The 22,642-nt window shown below is 43.2% G+C and overlaps 1 protein-coding gene across 1 annotated transcript in view; it reads left to right on the top strand.

Annotated features, from left to right (window-relative positions):
* ME1 (malic enzyme 1) overlaps window positions 1-22,642 on the top strand; it is a 400,967-nt gene that overhangs the window by 365,086 nt on the left and 13,239 nt on the right. Inside the window, exons 8-11 of the mRNA XM_073675637.1 lie at window positions 579-676; window positions 3,055-3,168; window positions 17,531-17,636; window positions 17,719-17,861. Coding sequence (XP_073531738.1) covers window positions 579-676; window positions 3,055-3,168; window positions 17,531-17,636; window positions 17,719-17,861 — 461 coding nt within the window. The remainder of the gene's footprint in view (window positions 1-578; window positions 677-3,054; window positions 3,169-17,530; window positions 17,637-17,718; window positions 17,862-22,642) is intronic.

Here is a 22,642-nt window from a genome sequence, read left to right as displayed (position 1 = left end):
GCATTGTGGGTTTTTTATTCATTCATTTTTTTTGCTATTTTCATACAATACATTAAACATACACATTAAAATAATACAATGTACAGAACATAAGTTGCAGATGTTTAAGTCTGGATGTGTGGCTGTGAAAACGTCCTGGCAGATTGGTGAAAGGACAAATACGGTATTCATTATGTATCATTCAGGAAATCTTGTTAATTTTTCCAAAATAGTCCTGTGTTTAACACTTAATAATATTACTGTCATTTTTCTGCAAAATAAATAATTGCTTTTCATTGAGCTGCTTTGAAAACAGTCAATAACTGTAGAATAAAGTGATTTAATAATGCAAGTGTGGGAATATGCCTGCCATTAAAGCAGTACCCCATATTTTCAGTGGTAGCTACTCTATTTTTGTGCTCTACGTCACATTTATTATTATTATTAGTATTATTCTATGAGTAGTAATGGCTATTTTTGAATATTTGAAAATGGAGTTTTATGTATCTATTTTTATCTAAGTTATCAAATGATTTTGTATGTCTGTGATGCTGACTACAGTGTTCACACCAGTTATATATGTGAATATTACATTGCAGGCACTGCATCGGTTGCGGTTGCTGGACTTCTTGCGGCTCTTCGTATAACAAAGAATAAACTGTCCGACCACACAATTCTGTTCCAAGGAGCTGGAGAGGTACATTGACTTCTCAAACATTTTGTGGTACACTTAATATTCTTTTAAAGCAAATATTCTGTCTTCTCATTTACTAATAAAAACCTTCATTAGCCTTTATGAGCAGAGCAGTTTTCAATGGCGTATTTGCCAAAATTGCAATTCAGGACGTTTTCAATAATGGACCAGATGGGTTTTCACGATCCTCAGACGCTTGGGTAAAGACATTCTCCTAAATATAAAGTACACATGTGGTCAAAATTGTTGGTACCCCTCATTTAATGAAAGAAAAACCCACAATGGTCACAGAAATAACTTGAATCTGACAAAAGTAATAATAAATTAAAAATCTATGAAAATGAACAAATGAAAGTCAGACATTGCTTTTCAACCCTGCTTCCAGCAAATTTTTTAAAAAATAGTAACTGTCAATGAGACTTCTGCACCTCTCGACAGGTATTTTGGCCCACTCCTCATGAGCAAACTGATCCAGTTGTCTCTTGTTTGAAAGTTGCCTTTTCCAGACGGCATGTTTCAGCTCTTTCCAAAGATGTTTTCTTCTTAGCCATTCTTGGGTATTTTTAGCTGTGTGCTTTGGGTCATTATCCTGTTGCAAGACCCATGACCTGCGACTAAGACCAAGCTTTCTGACACTGGGCAGCACATTTCTCTCTAGAATCCCTTGATAGTCTTGAGATTTCATTGTACCCTGCACAGATTCAAGACACCCTGTGCCAGATGCAGCAAAGCAGCCCCAGAACATAACAGAGCCTCCTCCATGTTTCACAGTAGGGACAGTGTTCTTTTCTTGATATGCTTCATTTTTCCGTCTGTGAACATAGAGCTGATGTGCCTTGCCAAAAACTTACAATTTTGTCTCATCTGTCTATAGGACATTCTCTCAGAAGCTTTGTGGCTTGTCAACATGTAGTTTGGCAAATTCCAGTCTGGCTTTTTTATGATTTTTTTTTTCAACAATGGTGTTCTCCTTGGTTGTCTCCCATGAAGTCCACTTTGGATCAAACAACGAGGGATGGTGCGATCTGACACTGATGTTCCTTGAGCTTGAAGTTCACCTTTAATCTCGTTAGAAGTTATCCTGGGCTCTTTGTTACCATTCATATTATCCGGCTCTTTGATTTGTCATCAATTTTCCTCCTGCGGCCACGTCCAGGGAAGTTGGCTACAGTCCTATGGATCTTAAATTTCTGAATAATATGTGCAACTGTAGTCACAGGAACATCAAGCTGCTTGGAGATGGTCTTATAACCTTTACCTTTAACCTGCTTGTCTATAATTTTCTTTCTAATCTCTTGAGACAACTCTTTTCTTTGTTTCCTCTGGTCCATGTTGAGTGTGGTACACACCATGTCACCAAACAGCACAGTGAGTATCTGTAGCCCTATATACAGGCCCACTGACTGATTACAAGATTGTAGACACCAGTGATGCTAATTAGTGGACACAACTTGATTTAACATGTCCCTTTTGTCACATTATTTTCAGGGGTACCATCATTTCTGTCCAGGCCGATTTCATGAGTTTCTGTGGAAGCAGGGTTGAAAAGCAATGTCTGACTTTCATTTGTTCATTTTCATAGATTTTTAATTTATTATTACCTTTGTCAGATTCAAGTTATTTCTGTGACCATTGTGGGTTTTTCTTTCATTAAACGAGGGATACCAACAATTTTGACCATGCGTGTATATGTGCCCATATATACTATAAAGATGGTGACCAGTGATAAAAAGTCACTTTCTTTTTTTTTTAGGGGTTGTCCACTAGCTGGACAATCCCTTTATAAATGAAATAGTCCCCCTTGTAAAAATAAAAATGACACATACTCACCTCGTGCACCAGCTGCATTCCACAATGTCAGTGCCAGGTCTCTTGTATGATATTGTTGTGCTACATGAACCCTGCGCCAATCAGTGGTCGCTAATGGGCTGCTGCCCTCTCACTTCTTCCATTGGAACAAGTTAATCTGAGGAAAGTGAGAGTGCAGCAGCCAAATAGCAGCCACTGATTGGCTACAGGGGTCACATGACTGCAATTATGCAATTTGCATACATACAGTCACATGCTGACTAGACGTGCACAGCCTCACTCAATTCAAGTGAATTGAGTGAGACCGAGCACCTCTAGTTGGAATGTGGCCAGAAATATGCAAATCGTATACTTGCGGCCAAGTGGCCACCCGCTCTCACAGGCGAATCCTGGAGAATCCTGACAGCGTGCTGATTCAAAAGTTTGCAAAGTGACTACAGACTTTTATCAAAACACTGGTCAACCACTAACTATTTTGTACTTTTTCAACTATGAATATATAGACCTCCAAAAATAGTGTTTCTTTGTATTATGCAACCCTAAATAACACTATGTAATTTGTTTATTTTGAGGCTGCCATGGGAATTGCTGACTTAATAGTTATGGCAATGGAGAAAGAAGGAAAGCCAAGAAATGAAGCAATAAAGAAGATATGGATGGTGGATTCCAAAGGGTTGATTGTTAAGGTAAGATTGTTCAATTAATTATTAAATAACATGGTATCTCATACCTCCTAAAGGGAATCTGTCATCAGGTAATTTTTCTGAAATTGTTCCACAATTTTTATGCAGTTGTTCACAGATTGGTGAACTTCTGACCATGTTTGCTTTTGGAGACTCTGCCTCTCTAACATGCTCTTTTTATACATAGTCATGTGTCTTAGTTGAAAATTGATACTCCACCTGTTTTTATTAGTAACACTTACTTTTCTACTGTTTTGTTAGCCCCATCCCAACTTTTTTGAAATGTGTCGCTACCATTAATTTTTAATTTTTTTTTAAATGAAATGTAAAAATTTACAACTTTCAACTTCTGATATTTGTTCTATATTCTGTTGTGAGTTAAACATGACCATAAGATATTTCCAAATCATTGCATTCTTGTTTTCTTTACATTTAACACAGTATCCAAACCTTTTGAGGGTTGGGATTTTACTTTAAGAAAAAAAAAAGTATTGGTTTATCACCATATTCTGACAGCCATACCTGTCGGTATAACTTTTTTGCTATGAATATAGCTTTTTGTAGGACAAGCTGTTGTTTTTAATTGGTACCATTTTAGGGTACATTTCACTTTCTGATCTCATCTTATTTCATTTTTTTGGAGAACTGATCAAAAAACAGCCGTTTTGATTTTTTTCTCCCTTTTTTAGTTTCTTATTACTTCAGACACCAAATAGGTTTATTTTTTATTTACATTTCAGGTCAGATGCATGATTTTAATTTATATTTATACTTTTTTTATATTTTGTAAAAATATCTGTAACTGGTTTTTACATTTTTATTAATCCCCCAAAGGTACTTAAACTTATGATGGCTTGACCATCTACTGTAAAATTAATGATTGCTTTTAGTAGGCCCCCAGCTGACATGACTTGTCACAGTCCCACTCCACATGGTGCAAGTGCATATCTAACCGCTTAAATAATTCTGTGACGATTGAAAGTAACATCTAATGGGTTAAACTGCTGCGATTGGAGCTAGCTGTCTGAGTTATACAGCTGGCAACATCAGTGTATGGAGCATTCTTACATCCTGAGTCAGCTTCGTACATATAGTGAGCACCGTATATGTAGGTCAGATGCTACCAAAGGTTTAACCCCTTCACAACATGCGCCGCACATGTACGGCGCATGTCGTGTCTCCCCCTTTGGTGCGGGCTCTGGTGCTGAGCCCGCACCTTTCCGGACACATGACAGCTGATCGGTAAAGCTGTCATGTTCCCATAACACCTGCGGGTGGAATCACGTTCCACCCGCGGCTGTTAAGATGTTAAATGCCGCTGTCAAACTCAGAGTTTGACAGCGGCATTTAACATGATCGTGCCGGAAGCGCATCACTGGCTCTGCCCATCGGCAACCCCGTCACATGATCGCGGGTCGCCGATGGACTGGCATGACAACCCAGGGTCTGCAGGAGACCCCTGTGGTTATCATAGCTGATCTCACCTAGTGGTCAGCGTTCATAGCAGATGAGCACTTTTGTTACACATAGCGGGGCTTAAGCCCCGCCATGTGTAACACAGGCGATCGGAAGATTGCATCTTCTAGTCTCCCATGGGGACTATTGAAGCATGTAAAAAGTAAATAAAAATAAAGTTTAAATCACCCCCCTTTCGCCCCATTCAAAATAAAACAATAAAAAAAATCAAACATACATATATTTGGTATTGCTGCGTTCAGAATCGCCCGATATATCAATATAAAAAAAAATTAATCAGATCGGTAAATGGCGTAACGACTGTGGACATTGCATGGCTGTGTGCTTGATTTTATACACTTGTTTGCAATGGGTGTGGCTAAAACAACTGAAATCAGTAATTAGGAGCGGTGTCCACGCTCCAGTCTTTCTTGTCTTCTATAGATTCATTTGGAAATAACTGATCTAAATTTTGGCACCAATAAAAGGGTTGATTTGAACACATTTAAGTATTAAGTTGAACATGAGCCACATTCGGGTTGACCCATGACAACAGACAACTCAGATTTCTATGTTTGAGCTTAAGGGCAATGAGAAGAAATGTGCTTTCATAGAAGGAATACCCTAAACAAACCATACTGCGGGTTATATGGTTAACTCTTTGGCAAAAGGTTGAATACATAAAATTAAGATAATGATACTTCTACAACTGATTTCAACACTTGTATCTTATAAATTAATTTCCTGCTCTAAACTCATGAGACTGAAAGAAGAGCAATGTCAGAGAATAAACTTGTGGTCCATTGGTTTGAAATAAAGAACTATATTTTCAGCTAAACACTGTGACATTACCAGCTTTGTAATTTGTGGTTTCCTCTGGTCCCACTTCAATGTAAATCTGAAAATACACCACCTATATATGTTACTTCACATGTAGGCTTGTGGCATATTATGTTTTGTGGGTATTTGAAAACCTCAAAAATTCCCTTTTGTCCGCACTTGCATTACATGTTCATTAGAAATTCTCCTGCATGTGCGGTGGTTCTGAAATGGGACCTGACTTTCAATTCTGTTAATGGAGCATGTTTTTGTGAATATTCTTTTTCTGTTGTTTCTTTCTGGCCCAGACCACAATGAAGACTTCCTCCTGCCCCTTCTCACTTATTCCCAACCAACACAAATTCCTGGCTGCTACTGACAATTATAATAACTATGTGTCTATTGCTTTCCTTTTGACCCCATTAGTGCACCTGCTACGTAACAAGATGCCTTCAGATACTGTACTTGAGAAATAATGTTCTCAGGACTATGATTACCATTCAAAAACTATTGACAGAACTTCTGAAAGCAATTTTGTAACCCAAACAGTAACAGTGCGATCTTTGTACCCCACAGAGTAATAGAAATTTCAGTGCCCTCAAATAGTAATAGCAAGTCATGTACTGTAATAGTGCCCACTCTGTGCGCCAACACTGGAATAATGCCCCTATTATGACCCTACCAATCAGAAGGCTTCAGCATACCAGCGCATTTTAGACACTTGTGTACTACCAACTTTGTGGGGACAGTTTGGGGAATGCATTTTCCTGTTCTCCATGACTTTGCTCAGTGGACAAAGAAAGGTCCATAAAGACATGGTTGAGTGTGTTGATGTTGAAGAAAATGACTGACCATACAGAATCCTAATCTCAACCCAATTCTCTCAGACACACTCCAAAATCTTGTAAAAAAAAACGTAACTCTTTTGCAGTCCATGCATCTGCAAAAAAACTGAAATGTCAGCGTATGGAGCACACGGACACACGGTCCATGGAAACACACTGACATGTGCGCAGACCCATAGATTTGAACGGGTCTGCGTGTGTCAGTGTCTCCAGTACGTGTGGAAACTGTCACTACATGTACTGGAAACATGGACGTGTGAAAGAGCCCTCAGACTGAATCACAAAGAGCAGTTGAGAACACAAAAACTGTCAGATCCATAGAAATGATGAAAAGTTTATTTTGGGAAAAAAAAATAAAAATAACCCACTCATCCTGTTATGGCCGTGTCAGGACAGCACATGTATCGCCATGTAAATGGCTTTAAGGGTCTTTGTTAATGACAAAGGGTTAACAACATGACGTATATTTGAAATGGGGTAGTCCAGTTTCTAAAGCAAAAAAAACCTGGTTAAAAATAATTGACCACACATTGTCAGTGCAAAAAATAGAAGCTTGTATCCCACACTTGCCATCCGCTAATGTCTCCTTGTGCTCAGCTATTGGCAGCAGCCATGTATCTGATTAAATACACAAGTGAAGACTTTACAATGTTTTCCCTCTTACTTTGGCATTCAGATCCATTCTTTACATTTAGTTCTCCATTTACAAACCTTACAACTTTTCATCAACATTCCTCTAAAAGATATACACTGCTCAAAAAAATAAAGGGAACACTCAAATAACACATCCTAGATCTGAATGAATGAAATATTCTCATTGAATACTTTGTTCTGTACAAAGTTGAATGTGCTGACGACAAAATCACACAAAAATCATCAATGGAAATCAAATTTATTAACCAATGGAGGCCTGGATTTGGAGTCACCCCCAAAATTAAAGTGGAAAAACACACTACAGGCTGATCCAACTTTGATGTACACTGTGGGGCAGTGGGCAGCAACCAACAGAATGGTTTTTAACAGGGAAAAATGCAAAGTACTACATCTGGGCAATAAAAATGAAAAAAGCATATACAGAATGGGAGGAATAGAGCTAAGCAACAGTACATGTGAAAAAGACTTAGGTATACTAATAGATCATAGACTGAACATGAGTCAACAGTGTGATGCAGCAGCAAAAAAGGCAAATACAATTCTGGGATGTATTAACAGAAGCATACAGTCAAGATCACGTGAAGTCATTATCGGTCTTTACTCCTCTTTGGTCAGACCTCATCTGGAATACTGTGTACAGTTTTGGGCACCACATTTTAAAAAAGACATAGACAAACTGGAGCAAGTTCAGAGAAGAGCGACCAGAATGGTGACTGGTCTGCAAACCATGTCCTAAGAGGAACGGTTGCAGGATTTGGGAATGTTTAGCTTGCAAAAAAGAAGACTGAGAGGAGACTTAATAGCTGTCTACAAATATGTCTAGGGCTGTCACATTGTAGAAGGATCATCTTTATTCTCATTTGCACAAGGAAAGACTAGAAGCAATGGGATGAAACTAAATGGGAGGAGACACAGATTAGATATTAGAAAAAACTTTTTGACAGTTAGGGTGATTAATGAGTGGAACAGGCTGCCACGAGAGGTGGTGAGTTCCCCTTCAATGGACGTCTTCAAACAGAGGCTGGACAGACATCTGTCTGAGATGATTTAGTGAATCCTGCTTTGAGCAGGGGGTTGGACCAGATGACCCAGGAGGTCCCTTCCAACTCTACCATTCTATGATTCTATGTGTTCCAAATTATTATGCAAATAATATTTTCTCAGATTTTCCCAAATTACCTATATGAATTGCAGTCATTGTAGTTTTCCAGTCAAATAACTATTAGAGTACAATTGAAAGGTTTTTGTACAAACTGCCTATGATAACAGTATATTTTTTAAAAAATGAAACACTCAAACTGCACTCAAAATGTATGTTCCAAATTATTATGCACAGCAGAGTTTTCAACCTTTTCATTTTAATAAAGAACAAAAAAATGGTCATTTTTGAAATTATAAGCATTAGCAGGTTATTACAAACTGAAATCAAGCAGTTTTCAACTCAAAACTTTATTCTAGGTGATGTTACATTTGCACATAGGACCCCTTGTTCGAAAGGAGCTTCTGAACTCTCTCGTCCATTGAATTTGTCAGGTTTTGGATGGTTTCTGCTTCAATTGTTTTGCATGAGGACAGAATACCCTCCCAGAGCTGTTGCTTAGATGTGAACTGCCTCCCGCCATCATAGACACTCCTTTTGATGATGCTCCAGAGGTTCTCAATGGGGTTGAGGTCAGGGGAGCATGGGGGCCACACCATAAGTTTGTCCCCTTTTATGCCCACAGCAGCCAGAGATGCAGATGTGTTATGTGCAGCATAAGACGGGACATTATCATGCATTAAATGATCTCGATGGTCCAGATAGATGGAGTGGAGGATGGCTGGTTGATGGACACCCCATGCAAACACGGCTATGGTGCCAACAAGGAGGAGGTGGAGTAATGTTTTGGGCTGGAATCATGGGGAGAGAGATTGTCGGCCCTTTTAGGATCCCTGAAGGGGTAAAGATGAACTCCATAATGTATGTTGAGTTTCTCAAACAGCACTTCCTTCCATGGTTCAAGAAGAAGAACCGTGCATTCTGCAGCAAGATCATTTTCATGCATGATAATGCACCGTCTCATGCTGCACATAACACATCTGCATCTCTGGCTGATATGGGCATAAAAGGGGACAAACTTATGGTGTGACCCCCATGCTCCTCTGACCTCAACCCCATTGAGAACCTCTGGAGCATCATCAAAAGGAGTGTCTATGATGGCGGGAGGCAGTTCACATCTAAGCAACAGCTCTGGGAGGGTATTCTGTCCTCATGCAAAACAATTGAAGCAGAAACCATCCAAAACCTGACAAATTCAATGAATGAGAGAGTTCAGAAGCTCCTTTCGAACAAGGGGTCCTATGTGCAAATGTAACATCACCTAGAATAAAGTTTTGAGTTGAAAACTGTTTGATTTCAGTTTGTAATAACCTGCTAATGCTTATAATTTCAAAAATGACCATTTTTTTGTTCTTTATTAAAATGAAAAGGTTGAAAACTCTGCTGTGCATAATAATTTGGAACATGCATTTTGAGTGTTTTATTTTTTTTAAAATATACTGTTATCATAGGCAGTTTGCACAAAACCCTTTCAATTGTACTCTAATAGTTATTTGACTGGAAAATTACAATGACTGCAATTCATATAGGTAATTTGGGAAAATCTGAGAAAATATTATTTGCATAATAATTTGGAACACAGTGTAATGTCCTTTAAAACAAGTCAAAATGAGGCTCAGTATTGTGTGTGGCCTCCACGTGCCTGTATAACCTCCCTACAACGCCTGGGCATGCTCCTGATGAGGTTGCGGAAAGTCTCCTGTGGGATCTCCTCCAAGATGGCACATCGCGAGCTGTGGCAAGAAGGTTTGCTGTGTCAGTCAGCATAGTGTCCAGAGGTTGGAGGCGCTACCAGGAGACAGGCCAGTACACCAGGAGACGTGGAGGGGGCCGTAGGAGGGCAACAACCCAGCAGTAGGACCGGTACCTCCACCTTTGTGCAAGGAGGAACAGGACGAGCACTGCCAGAGCCCTGCAAAATTACCTCCAGCAGACCACAAATGTGTCTGCACAAACGGTTAGAAACCGACTCCATGAGGGTGGTATGAGGGTGGTATGAGGGCCCAACGTCCACAGATGGGGGTTGTTCTCACAGCCCAACACCGTGCAAGACACTTTGCATTTGCTACAGAACACCATGATTGGCAAAGTTGCCACTGGCGCCCTGTGCTCTTCACAGATGAAAGCAGGTTCACACTGAGCACAGACGTGACAGAGTCTGGAGACTCGGTGGAGAGCGATCTGCTGCCTGCAACATCCTTCAGCATGACCGGTTTGGCAGTGAGTCAGTAATGGTGTGGGGTGGCATTTCTTTGGAGGGCCGCACAGCCCTCCATGTGCTCGCCAGAGGTAACCTGACTGCCATTAGGTACCGAGATGAGATCCTCAGACCCCTTGTGAGACCATATGCTGGTGCGGTTGGCCCTGGGTTCCTCCTAATGCAGGACAATGCCAGACCTCATGTGGCTGGAGTGTGTCAGCAGTTCCTGCAAGATGAAGGCATTGAAGCTATGGACTGGCCCGTCCGTTCCCCAGACCTGAATCCGATTGAGCACATCTGGGACATCATGTCTCGCTCCATCCACCAATGTCACATTGCACCACAGACTGTCCAGGAGTTGGCGGATGCTTTAGTCCAGGTCTGGGAGGAGATCCCACAGGAGACCATCCGCAACCTCATCAGGAGCATGCCCAGGTGCTGTAGGGAGGTCATACAGGCACGTGGAGGCCACACCCAACACTGAGCCTCATTTTGACTTGTTTTAAGGACATTACATCAAAGTTGGATCAGCCTGTAGTGTGCTTTTCCACTTTAATTTTAGGGGTGGCTCCAAATCCAGGCCTCCATTGGTTAATAAATTTGATTTCCATTGATGATTTTTGTGTGATTTTGTTGTCAGCACATTCAACTTTGTACAGAACAAAGTATTCAATGAGAATATTTCATTCATTCAGATCTAGGATGTGTTATTTGAGTGTTCCCTTTATTTTTTTGAGCAGTGTAGTTTCTTTCAATGCTAAAAAGATAAAGACTTGTTTCGTCCGACAGCCTGGCTTTTCCATGTGACAGTGGAATTTTAAGTGTAGGCCTATGACTAACACACCCATGTTCCAAACGAAAGGCTGTAATTCAGGAGTAGTGTGGTAGCACAGCTGGGACATAATATATAGAAGGAGGATATTCCAAGAAGCTGTACATTTGTACACTACAGGAGAAGTACAACTAAATTCTATTTAATACCTTGTCTGTGGGGACAGCTTAAATAGATGGAAGACTCTTCAGAGTGGGATTGCCATTGCATGTTGTTCATTGACATCGGTGAGCATCCATTCATTTAAGTTGGGTCTCTGTAATGACTAGATCACATGACCGTATATGTGTTCTTTGAGTGCTGTTTGTAATAAATGGACCGCACTTGGACCAATGTTATTCAATGGAGCAGTGCAGACGAGCAATCTTTTTCACGGACCGTATCTGTGCATCAAAAGAAATAATCGCAGAATGATAATGCACTATTTTTTTCCTTAAATCGGATGAGACTCACCCATTCAAGTCTATGGGTTTGAAAAAAAAATCAGATGCCTTACGGAGCCACAGTATAGCATTCAATGGCAACCGCTATGGGGCCCGTGAGTAATCAGCCATTATATTATATGGAGGGCTGTGCAGGGCCCATTATGTTATATGGAAGGCTGTGTGGGGCCATTATATTATATAGAGGGCTATGTGGAGCCCATTAGATTATAAGGGGCCATTATATTATATAGAGGGCTATGTGGAGCCCATTAAATTATATGGAGGGCTATGTAGGGCCTATTATATTATATGGAGGGCTATGTGGGGCCCATTATATTATATGGAAGATTATGTGGGGCACATTATATTTTAGGGTGGGCTATATGGGGCTCATTATATTATATGGAGGGCTATGTGGGGCCCATTATATTATTTTGAGGACTATGTAGGGCCAATTATATTATATGGAGGGTGATATGGGGCACATTATATTATATGGAAGGCTACTTGAGGCCCATTATTCTATATGGAAGGCTATGTGGGGCCCATTATACTATTTGGAGGGCTATGTTGTGGCCATTATCCTGTTTGCAGGGTTATGTTGGGGCCATTATACTATTTGGAGGGCTAGTATACTGTTTGGAATGCTCTGTGGGGCCAGTATACTGTTTGGAAGGCTATGTGAAGGCCATTATACTGTTTGCAGGGATATGTGGGGGCCATTATCCTGTTTGGAGGGCTATGTGGGGGCCATTATACTGTTTGGAGGGCTATGTAGGTGTCATTATACTGTTTGTTGTGCTTTGTGGGGGCCATTATACTGTTTGCAGGGCTATTTGGGGGACATTATATTGTTTGTAGAGATATGTGGGGGCCATTATACTGTATGCAGGGCTATGTGGGGGATATTATAGTGTTTAAAGGGCTATGTGGTGGCCATTATGCTGTTTGGAGGGCTATGTGGGGACCATTATACTGTCTAGAGGGGTTTTGTGAAGACCGTTATGCTGTTTGGAAGGCTATGTGGGGCCCTTCACATTATATGGAAGGCTATGTGAGGCCCATTATACTGTTTGCAGGGCTATGTGGGGGCCATTATTCTGTTTGCAGGGCTATGTAGGGGCATTATACTGTTTGCAGTGCTATGTGGGGACCATTATACTGTTTGCAGGGCTTTGTGGGGGCTATTATACTGTTTGTAGGGCAATGTGGGGGCCATTATACTGTTTGCAGGGCTATGTGGGGGCCATTAAACTGTATGCAGGGCTATGTGGGGGCCATTATACTGTATGCAGGGCTATGTGGGGGCCATTATACTGTTTAGAAGGATATATGGGGGCCATTATACTGTCTGGAGGAGGTTTTGTGAGGACTTTATACTGTTTGGATGGCTCTGTGGGGACCGTTATACTGTTTGGATGGTTATGTAGCAGCCATTACACAGTATGGAGATCTGTGTGGGGGCCATCATATTGTGTGGAGGGCTGTTCTGGGGTCAGAGTTGGAGCATGATATTGTATTGGGGTCACCTTACTTTGCCACGTGGGTACATTAGGGTCATCATACCATGCTGTGGAGGGTACTGTGTAGGAATGCACTGTGTGGGTATCATTCTGTGTTTGGGGGGGCACTTTTTTTGGCATCATACTTTATGGGGGCAGTGAAAGGGGAATATATGGCTTCAACAGGAGTAAAATTACTCTGCAAGGGCTGCAAAGTTGTGAGATATGCTTTTCTGTGACACACCGAATATTATTTTTGTTTCTTTTGTTGTTAGAACTTCTGCTGTGGGGCCCCATGATTTCTATGTATGTCCCTGATGGCATCCGTTGTACATTGCAATTCTGTAACGTAGGAAACTGTAAATGGTCCTGTACATGATTAATAGCTACTGCTGTAAAAAACGGATTGCATAAGGATGACAAGTGAAAAAGAAATCGTCCCACTTTTCTCGATGAAACTCTGACGATTTTTTTATACGGTCGTATGAACTTACCCTTATACATAACGTTCCTATATCAGTCCTTTGGTGAAAATAAGATTTTACACTGGAGTTCTCCAATTTCTGTTTTAAAAATTAATTTCCAAAATATCGGCAACCTCTGTAATAATAAAAGTAGATAGCAAAAGTGGTTAGTAATAGTACAGATATTACTGCACTACTACAACAATACAGTAATCATTAGTACTACTTATGAATGTCAAGTATGGATCATTTGTATTCAGACATGCTATGTACCGGTTCATAGTGTACAACGTCTACAAGCCTTTTAACTTGTTGATCATGATGATGCAGTCATTATCCTTTTGCATTAAAAATCTTGTGGAGAAGATACAGGTCTAGCGTGATCTGGCTTATGTCTGTATTTGTTGCATTTTCATTTTCCTATCCCCTGAAATGCATTGATTACACAATGGCATATAATCTTAAACACAGCGAATATTGCAAATGCAACAGTCTTGGACTCTCTTCAAAAGGCCCATCATCACAGTACTACTGTGTACATCAGTGACTCTGGGCTGGTTCTAAAACTGGAAAAGTCAGGTTTTAACCTGAGCCTTATGCCTAACTACAAAGATACTGTACGAAAGTATAATTAATGAATGACCTTTACGATTTTAAGAGAGGCAATAGTTTTAAAGGGGTTGTCTACTACTGGAATTATTGTTTTTAATGCCCCCAGTGTTCTAAGTAAGATAAGAAAACAGCACACTCACCTCCTGGACCATCACCACTCCTTCACTCAGAGCAGAATCATCTGGATATCCGGTAGTGGACAACCCCTTTAACTGCTTACATTAAGGAATTATATGTAAAACAATAAGGGCCCAATCCATTAGGACGGTGCATACCAGTCTTAATGAAGGAACTGCTGGAGTTAGATGACCCGATCTATTAAGAGACACACAGTAACTTAACTACAACTGTCCGTGTGCCAGAAATGTTACTACAGTCAGGGACTGGAGGAACGGAGCACATTTCTGGCTTAATTTGCCTCTCTAAAGTGGAGTAATGTGCCAGGCGGGCTTCACACCGCCCCGTACAACCCCAGCTTCACCCACTTAGGTAAATCTGTCCAGGATTGGTGTAAAAATGGCAAAAGACGCAACATTTTTTTCACAAATTTGAGTTGCACAAAAATTGTTCCTACATTTCAAGGTGCTTTGCACACTGAATTGGGCCCTGTGTGTATAAAGGTGTGATATACAGTATGTTCAAGTTATATTTGTGGAGGTTTAGTTATATAAACTATTTACTCAAATTTAAACTTTAATATCAGATAACATGCAAGTGTTCATCATACCTGTGCCTGTAAGACCTGATGATCCCTTCTCAATTCTGGCTACATACCGTACTTTGCTGATCTTCTCAATCAGCCTGCTGCACCACCTAAATTTCCATAGTACAGAGATCCTTGCTATAGGTAACAATTCATGCAGGACATAAGGATCCTAGTGCCAAATATGAAACAGGCAGAGATGATGCTCTCTGAGGATTTACACAGCATGCTGCATGGAGGGCACCGTGAGCCCATACATTAAGGGTAATCGGGTAGATTGCAGATTTAATGTTTTTACACTTTAAATACAAAACACCACCTTGAAGAGTGAACCTTTCATCCTTTTCAAAGTCTCACACTATTAACCTCCCTGTCTGGATTTTAGGTGTGATTGCACAATTTCCTGGACCTACATAAATTTCTAGCTCTGTGCTCATTAAGACTCTTCTAATTTAGATTCTCATATATTTTATGACAAACTGCATGATATTCCCCTTCCCCCAGGAGTAGAATACTTTCCTTGTTTAATATTCAATGCTTAGATCGCTATATCTTATAACATTTGAATGCTGGAAACTTCATAATTAGTTCCTGAAGGCAATAAGTGCTGGATATTGCCAGCAATCCATTACTGCCACCCACCTCCTACTTGTATGGAGAATCCATTCAGTTTTCCATTGGGCAGCAAAATTTAGAATTTTGCTGTGCCAACAATGATAACTTTATGATCTACTTAGTGTTGTACTTGGCATTGGGTAGTCCAAGGCTGGACTTTATTAAAATACAATACTCTGCCTGTATTACAGCCTGATAGGATGGCAACTATTAGTATTTAAAGGCTTTGCTTGCCTCCTTAATATGGACATCCATGATTTGTGGATGGAGTAGCTACAGAAACTCTTTAAACAAGAAAGTTAAAGAGGTTTGATAGGATAGTATAGGTCTGATTGGCTGGGGTCCACCGATCAGCTGTTGTCGGTGTCGGCGGTGGTCACCAGCCGCATGTACTTACTTGCGGAGCTGGCCGTCTATTTGTAGTGGCTGAGGCTTGGTACTGCACATCTGCCTCCTATTCAAATCAATAGGAGGTGGATGTATAGTACTCTGCGGCACCACTACAAGTAGATGGCCAGCTCTGTAAGTAAGTACTGTCTGTTGTCTGTCAGGTGTCTGCGTTTATCTATTGTGTATCTGTGCTTTTGTATCTAAATACTTTCCTGCATGTGTATAAACTGTATAAATGCCACATCATCAGTTATTGTAATTAGCATTTTAGCATTAGAGCCCTAGATAGCATACTGTATACGATGATTTATGTCCCTCTGACCAGTAGTGACCTTTGATGAAATTCCTAAAATAAGTATGCTGAGTTTTGCTTACAATAGCAGATACTTTCCAACTTTAGCCATAATGTATAGGTTGAAAGCTATGCCACAATTTGTTGTCAGGCCATAGCACCATCTACTGGAACATTTATGGCACGATTCACAGAATGTGGAAATCTGTTTCCTAAAGGGAATCTGGCAGAACGATTCACCACCCCAAACTGTTTATATGGTCATGTTGCTCTCTGAAAGATAATAATATTCATACAATCTGTTCATCCCTGACCATAATATTGCTGTTTTAATTAATCTGAAAATGAGCTTGACGTTCTTTGGGCGTGATCGGAGCACTTCCCAAGTCTCTGCCTCCCTGGGCCTGCTACTCGCCTAGTTCTTCTCCTTGACTGACGGCTCAGACAGAGGAAGGTGGGGCTGGGCAGAGACTGTAGCTGGGCAGGCGGAGACTCGGGAGGTGCTCCGGTCACACCCATAATACTTCATCGCATATGAATTAAGAACATGACCATATAAACAGTTTCAAGGAGTGGATTTTGTTGATAAATTATGTATTTACTACAGTTATTAGATTGGCACGAAAAGACTGGCATATTGGAAGACATATATTGTATGAATGTGTCAGGATTTACTATATGGACCTGTATCTTCTAGAATATGAGGAATTGCTGCTTCATGTGTGCAGGAGCTACGCTATTAGGCCTGGGCTAGATGACAACTTGAAACACGTAGCAGGCAGGGATATAGTTATAAGGTTGCAGAACAAGTAGGCCCTTGTTTCTGAAGGGACCCAAAAGTCACTTTACCACATAAAAAGACACCAGAATTAAAAATGAAACATGAATGGTGGGTAACCTCTTAAAAAACACCCACGAGGACCTTGGAGCTTCAAGGTCTTCTTTTAATTCAATGCTTATGTGACATTAAGATTTGAACTTGCACTTTAGGACTGTCACTGCCCCATGATTTCTCCCGATTACTACCTTTAGGCCTCATTCAGACATCAGTGATTTTTCACAGGTGCAACAAACATTCCGGCTGTCATCAGTGTTTTTCAGCCTATATCCATCAGTGACGGACAACACACGGACTGCACATGGATGCTATCCATGTGCTGTTCGTGATTTTCACGGACCTGTAGACTTATATGGGTAATCTTGATCTATGACTCCGAGAAAAGATGGGCGTCTCCCTGATTTCTTTGCAGAGACATGGTCCGTAAAATAACATAGACATGTGAATAGCACCATAGATTTCCATTGGGAATGTGTTCTATCCGTGAAAATGTTAATATAACATAGTAGAGAGGAGGTTTGAGGAAATATACAGTAACTGTATATATATAATATATGAATATTATGCACAGTAATAGATCAATGCATTCACCTGCATTCTATATGCCTATCCTTTTACAGGGAAGATCTTCGCTGACACATGAGAAGGAACGCTTTGCTCAACCACATGCGGAAATGAAGAAATTGGAGGACGTGGTTAAAGAAATCAAACCTACTGCTCTTATAGGTACAAATCAAAGAAAAATCTGTACATTTCTAATCTTGGTATGGTCTTTTTTCTGTCCGTAATAAGAGATCTTTTACTTCAGGTGTTGCAGCAATTGGTGGAGCGTTCACTGAGCAGATCATAAAAGATATGGCAGCGTTCAATAAGCGACCCATAATATTTGCGCTCAGCAATCCAACGAGCAAAGCTGAGTGTACTGCAGAACAGTGCTACCGGCTGACTGAGGTACCCCTATAAGTATCATGAAACTGATGGAAGGGAGCAATGAAATGTTTCCTTTTATTTTAATTTTTTATTGTATTTTAGGAATATCTAAGTCTGGAATATCTAAAAAGGCATCTGGCATGTAGACTATGAGGGCAATGCATCAAGGTGTTTACTTGAGAAAACTGGTGTAATGTGCCTTAAACAGTCACAAGAGTTTTGTTCAAAAATGTTGCGACTTTTGGTGTTTTTATGCCAGTTTTCAGGGAGCTGCGCCAAAGTGGGCAGAGTTGGAGAGGGGATGGTGTGGTGGGACAGGGTGTGCCTACACCCATCTGTCAAATTCATGCAAAGTGGCATCTTTTTCTTTCTTACTCTGTAAATGTTACTCCAGTCATTGACTGGAATAACATTTTAACATTTCTGGCAGAGCGCACTGACGCACATAACAATGATAACTTTCGTAGAATTCATTAAGTGGCGTGCGCCTCTTAATGCATTTGACGCACCCCTGGGCCTTCGTCGCGCGGCATCGCGCGCACGGGAGCTTACCCGGAGCCGGATCTGTTGAGGGTTGTAGTCTCGTGGCGGTGACCCGGTCCGTGCCCAGGGAGTCAAACTGAGCGGCGATGTATCAGCGGTAGATGTTGGACGACTACGCCACCCGTTGAGTACAGCTAAGGAGCTGCTGCTGCAGGGCAGACCGCTGAGGCCGGTGGTAGGATTGTGCAGCGTGATAGTATAACCCCCAACGGGAGGGGTATGGCCTCAGGGCAGCCGACGTGGATGATGGGGGTAGCAGGAATCACTCAGAGACGATGCGGTGTGATTCAGGGTCTTTACTGGTGACAAAGATAGACCCTCCCGGAGTACTGGCTAGCGATTGGGGCCTGGTCAGTCCTTGAGCAGATGGGATCTCCCCTGGCCAGGCGGAGTTGTAGGCCTCCCAAACTAACTGTACTCTTCTGGCTACCTTGCTAGAGGCGGGTATAAGTAGCCCACGTCCCTGAGTGTACCGTGTGGTGCTCACCCGTATGGCCGGTGACTCGGGGCCTTCTAGTAGCTTCCGCTCCACGACGGCGGTGCTGGTCCCATGCGTGTGACCGTGCCTTCGGGTTTCTTGGCCAGAGGACCTGAAATCCCCTGCCTGACGGATTCTGCTGCTGGGTAGGAGTTAGTCCCCACAGCCTCGGACTCCGGGTCCGGTAAGAAATCTTCTCAGTCAGGGCGAGCTCTGCAGCTGCCAGCCCCTGACTCCTTGTAACACTGCTCCCACAGAGCTCCTGTTGTTTCTTCCCATAGCTGCTTCTCTTCTCTGTCTCTACTTCTGGCATGGCCCAGGAGCTGGGCCCAGCCGGAGCCACAGCTCCCTGTCAGCCCTCCTGGCTGAACTCTCCCCCTGAACTCTCTAACCCTGCCTCAGCCCCAGGTTTATATAGGGGAAGTTCTTCCCCTCCCAGGACTGGGCAGGAGGTGTGGCATGCATAGGATCCCTGACCAAGAGACCTCCCACCTGCTCTCAGACATAACATTGCTGTTACTGTGGAAACCAGACCCCTGGGGTGCCACATTCCCCCCTAGTGAAATTTAGTACTCCGGGACTAAACATATTTTTAGAAAAACATAACAAGGTATAAACAATAATAATACAATAAGAAAAACACATAAAGATGGTTACGGCGTGTCCGCAACCGGGTGCAGTCTTTGAAGAAAAGTAAGGTGTCCATTTCACCAAAACAGGGAGACGTAACCAGGTAGGGGTCTGTCCTGCCCCGAGTCCTTAACAGTCTTTAGTCCATTCCTGGGTTACGCTCCAACCATGTACAAAGGATTCCCGGTAAATCCACCAAAGACTCCCATAAATTACTAGAAACACATAATTATTTACAGGATATGGCCGCTCTCAGTCCTCGGCCAGTGGGGATAAGGAATGGCTGCTCACAGTCCTCAGCCTGGTTTAAGATAGGGGCACATGGGGAACAATTCACTAATCCCAACGGGGACCATATTTTAATTAGCAGCAGTCCTTGTACCCTTACGGGTAACTATTTACAGCTCTTTATTCACGCTACTTCCCTTCAGTAGCTATGTCCTCTTTGTGCTCCCTCCTGAGGGTAGTCCTCAGACCCGTCCGGGTCCTCTTGGCTTTCCTCGTATTGGTAGTACTGCAGCTCCTCCTCGGTTAGCTGGGTTAGTATCTCTGCGACAGTCCTCCTCCCAGGTGGCCAGGACTTTACCTCCCTTTGGGCTGCCCCGGTTAATTGGGCCACCAGGATGCTCACTTTTTGCTCCTCTGTGAGGGGGTACACCTGGAAGAGGCTATCCAGCTTTTCTCTAAAGTCATGCAGGTTATGTGACTCCCCTGAGTACTGGGGTAGCCACGCTGCCCCCGGGATATAGGGCATGGTGAAAGGCATGACCGCAACAGCGGTGGCGCTGGCGGGGGTTGAAGCGGTGAAGCTCTCCTCCGTATCCGGCATCCTTCTCCCCCCTAGTGGACCGTGGCCTACCTTGCGATGATCCTCTTCCGTAGGCCGCGGCTCCGCAGTGAATCGTCAGGGTTGAGGACCTTCCGTCGCGCTCCTGTGACGTCGGCGTCTGCTGGGCTCCTTCCAGGACCTTACGCAACGTCCGGACGTGAGGCGGGGCTTCAGTTCTCGCGCGCTTTTGGAGTCCACGCCCCTCTTCTTCCCGCGCGGCGTCCTCAACATGGCGTCCAATGGCGGGAAAACTCCACATATGGCGGGAAGAAGGCTGAAGATGGCGCCGGATGGCGGGAAAACTCCACCGATGGCGGGAAGGAAGCGGAAGATGCCGCCGGATGGCGGGAATCTTCACCACAGGTAAGTTTGAACAGTCTTTTTCAGGCACGCAGTACCCGGTGGTTGCGGGCACGAAATCCTGCCGACTACGCCAAAAGTTGACGCACCCCTGGGCCTTCGTCGCGCGGCATCGCGCGCACGGGAGCTTACCCGGAGCCGGATCTGTTGAGGGTTGTAGTCTCGTGGCGGTGACCCGGTCCGTGCCCAGGGAGTCAAACTGAGCGGCGATGTATCAGCGGTAGATGTTGGACGACTACGCCACCCGTTGAGTACAGCTAAGGAGCTGCTGCTGCAGGGCAGACCGCTGAGGCCGGTGGTAGGATTGTGCAGCGTGATAGTATAACCCCCAACGGGAGGGGTATGGCCTCAGGGCAGCCGACGTGGATGATGGGGGTAGCAGGAATCACTCAGAGACGATGCGGTGTGATTCAGGGTCTTTACTGGTGACAAAGATAGACCCTCCCGGAGTACTGGCTAGCGATTGGGGCCTGGTCAGTCCTTGAGCAGATGGGATCTCCCCTGGCCAGGCGGAGTTGTAGGCCTCCCAAACTAACTGTACTCTTCTGGCTACCTTGCTAGAGGCGGGTATAAGTAGCCCACGTCCCTGAGTGTACCATGTGGTGCTCACCCGTATGGCCGGTGACTCGGGGCCTTCTAGTAGCTTCCGCTCCACGACGGCGGTGCTGGTCCCATGCGTGTGACCGTGCCTTCGGGTTTCTTGGCCAGAGGACCTGAAATCCCCTGCCTGACGGATTCTGCTGCTGGGTAGGAGTTAGTCCCCACAGCCTCGGACTCCGGGTCCGGTAAGAAATCTTCTCAGTCAGGGCGAGCTCTGCAGCTGCCAGCCCCTGACTCCTTGTAACACTGCTCCCACAGAGCTCCTGTTGTTTCTTCCCATAGCTGCTTCTCTTCTCTGTCTCTACTTCTGGCATGGCCCAGGAGCTGGGCCCAGCCGGAGCCACAGCTCCCTGTCAGCCCTCCTGGCTGAACTCTCCCCCTGAACTCTCTAACCCTGCCTCAGCCCCAGGTTTATATAGGGGAAGTTCTTCCCCTCCCAGGACTGGGCAGGAGGTGTGGCATGCATAGGATCCCTGACCAAGAGACCTCCCACCTGCTCTCAGACATAACATTGCTGTTACTGTGGAAACCAGACCCCTGGGGTGCCACACATTCAGCTCATCTTATTCCTGCTCGCCCCTCATTAAGATTGGCGTATGAAACACTAATCTTAAAGAATCGGGGGCCTAAGTCTTCCATCCTCAGTAAGCAATTTGTTAGATTTCCAAAATGTAGGTGGTCTCAAATGTGAACAAGCAGGTCTGTGATTATTTAGATACACTGGTGCAGAGCGCAACACTATTTTTCTAGCTGGGTTTCCCAGTAATAAACTGTAATTTGTACGCTTGTGATTAGTTCCCTGGTAACATTACTGCAGGAAACATAACGTACAGTATGACATGATATCTATTGAAATCAATATTCTGCCTGTGTAATACACGAACATGCCGAGTTTTATGTCAAATAACCTTTTTAGCCACTGCTCTACTTATTGATGGAGGAGGCTTAGCCATTTATAAACTCACTGTTAGGAACTGACTTGGGTTGGAGTAGTGGTATTGCAACCACTAGGGGCAGCACCGGCAGGTAGCGTAGTCAGGAAAAGCCAGGAATCAGTACACAGGAAAAGCAGTATAATCTTGTATGAGGCAGCAGGTGAAGGGAGAGCTTGACTAGAGGCTGGGAGCTTAATAATCTCACAAGGAACGAGATGCCAGGCCAGGTTTAAATAGGGTGTTGAATCAGGAACTCACAGGATGAAGCCAATCAGGAACAACAAAGTGTGGAGCCACTCAAGAACAACACAGGTACTAGAATCTAGGTTAGCCAGGAACTGTCCAGTGAGCTGAATAGCTCAGAGGGAAGAGCTGTCGCCTGGCACATAAGAGCTGCTGGGTTTGAGTCCTGACACTCACTGTGCTC

This window comes from Phyllobates terribilis, unplaced genomic scaffold, assembly GCF_046119375.1.
Source record: "Phyllobates terribilis strain yellow unplaced genomic scaffold, ASM4611937v1 Scaffold_3__8_contigs__length_932513732, whole genome shotgun sequence".
NCBI classification, from domain to species: domain Eukaryota; kingdom Metazoa; phylum Chordata; class Amphibia; order Anura; family Dendrobatidae; genus Phyllobates; species Phyllobates terribilis.
Note: the sequence above shows the minus strand (reverse complement) of the source record. Positions and strands in the feature narration are given on the sequence as shown.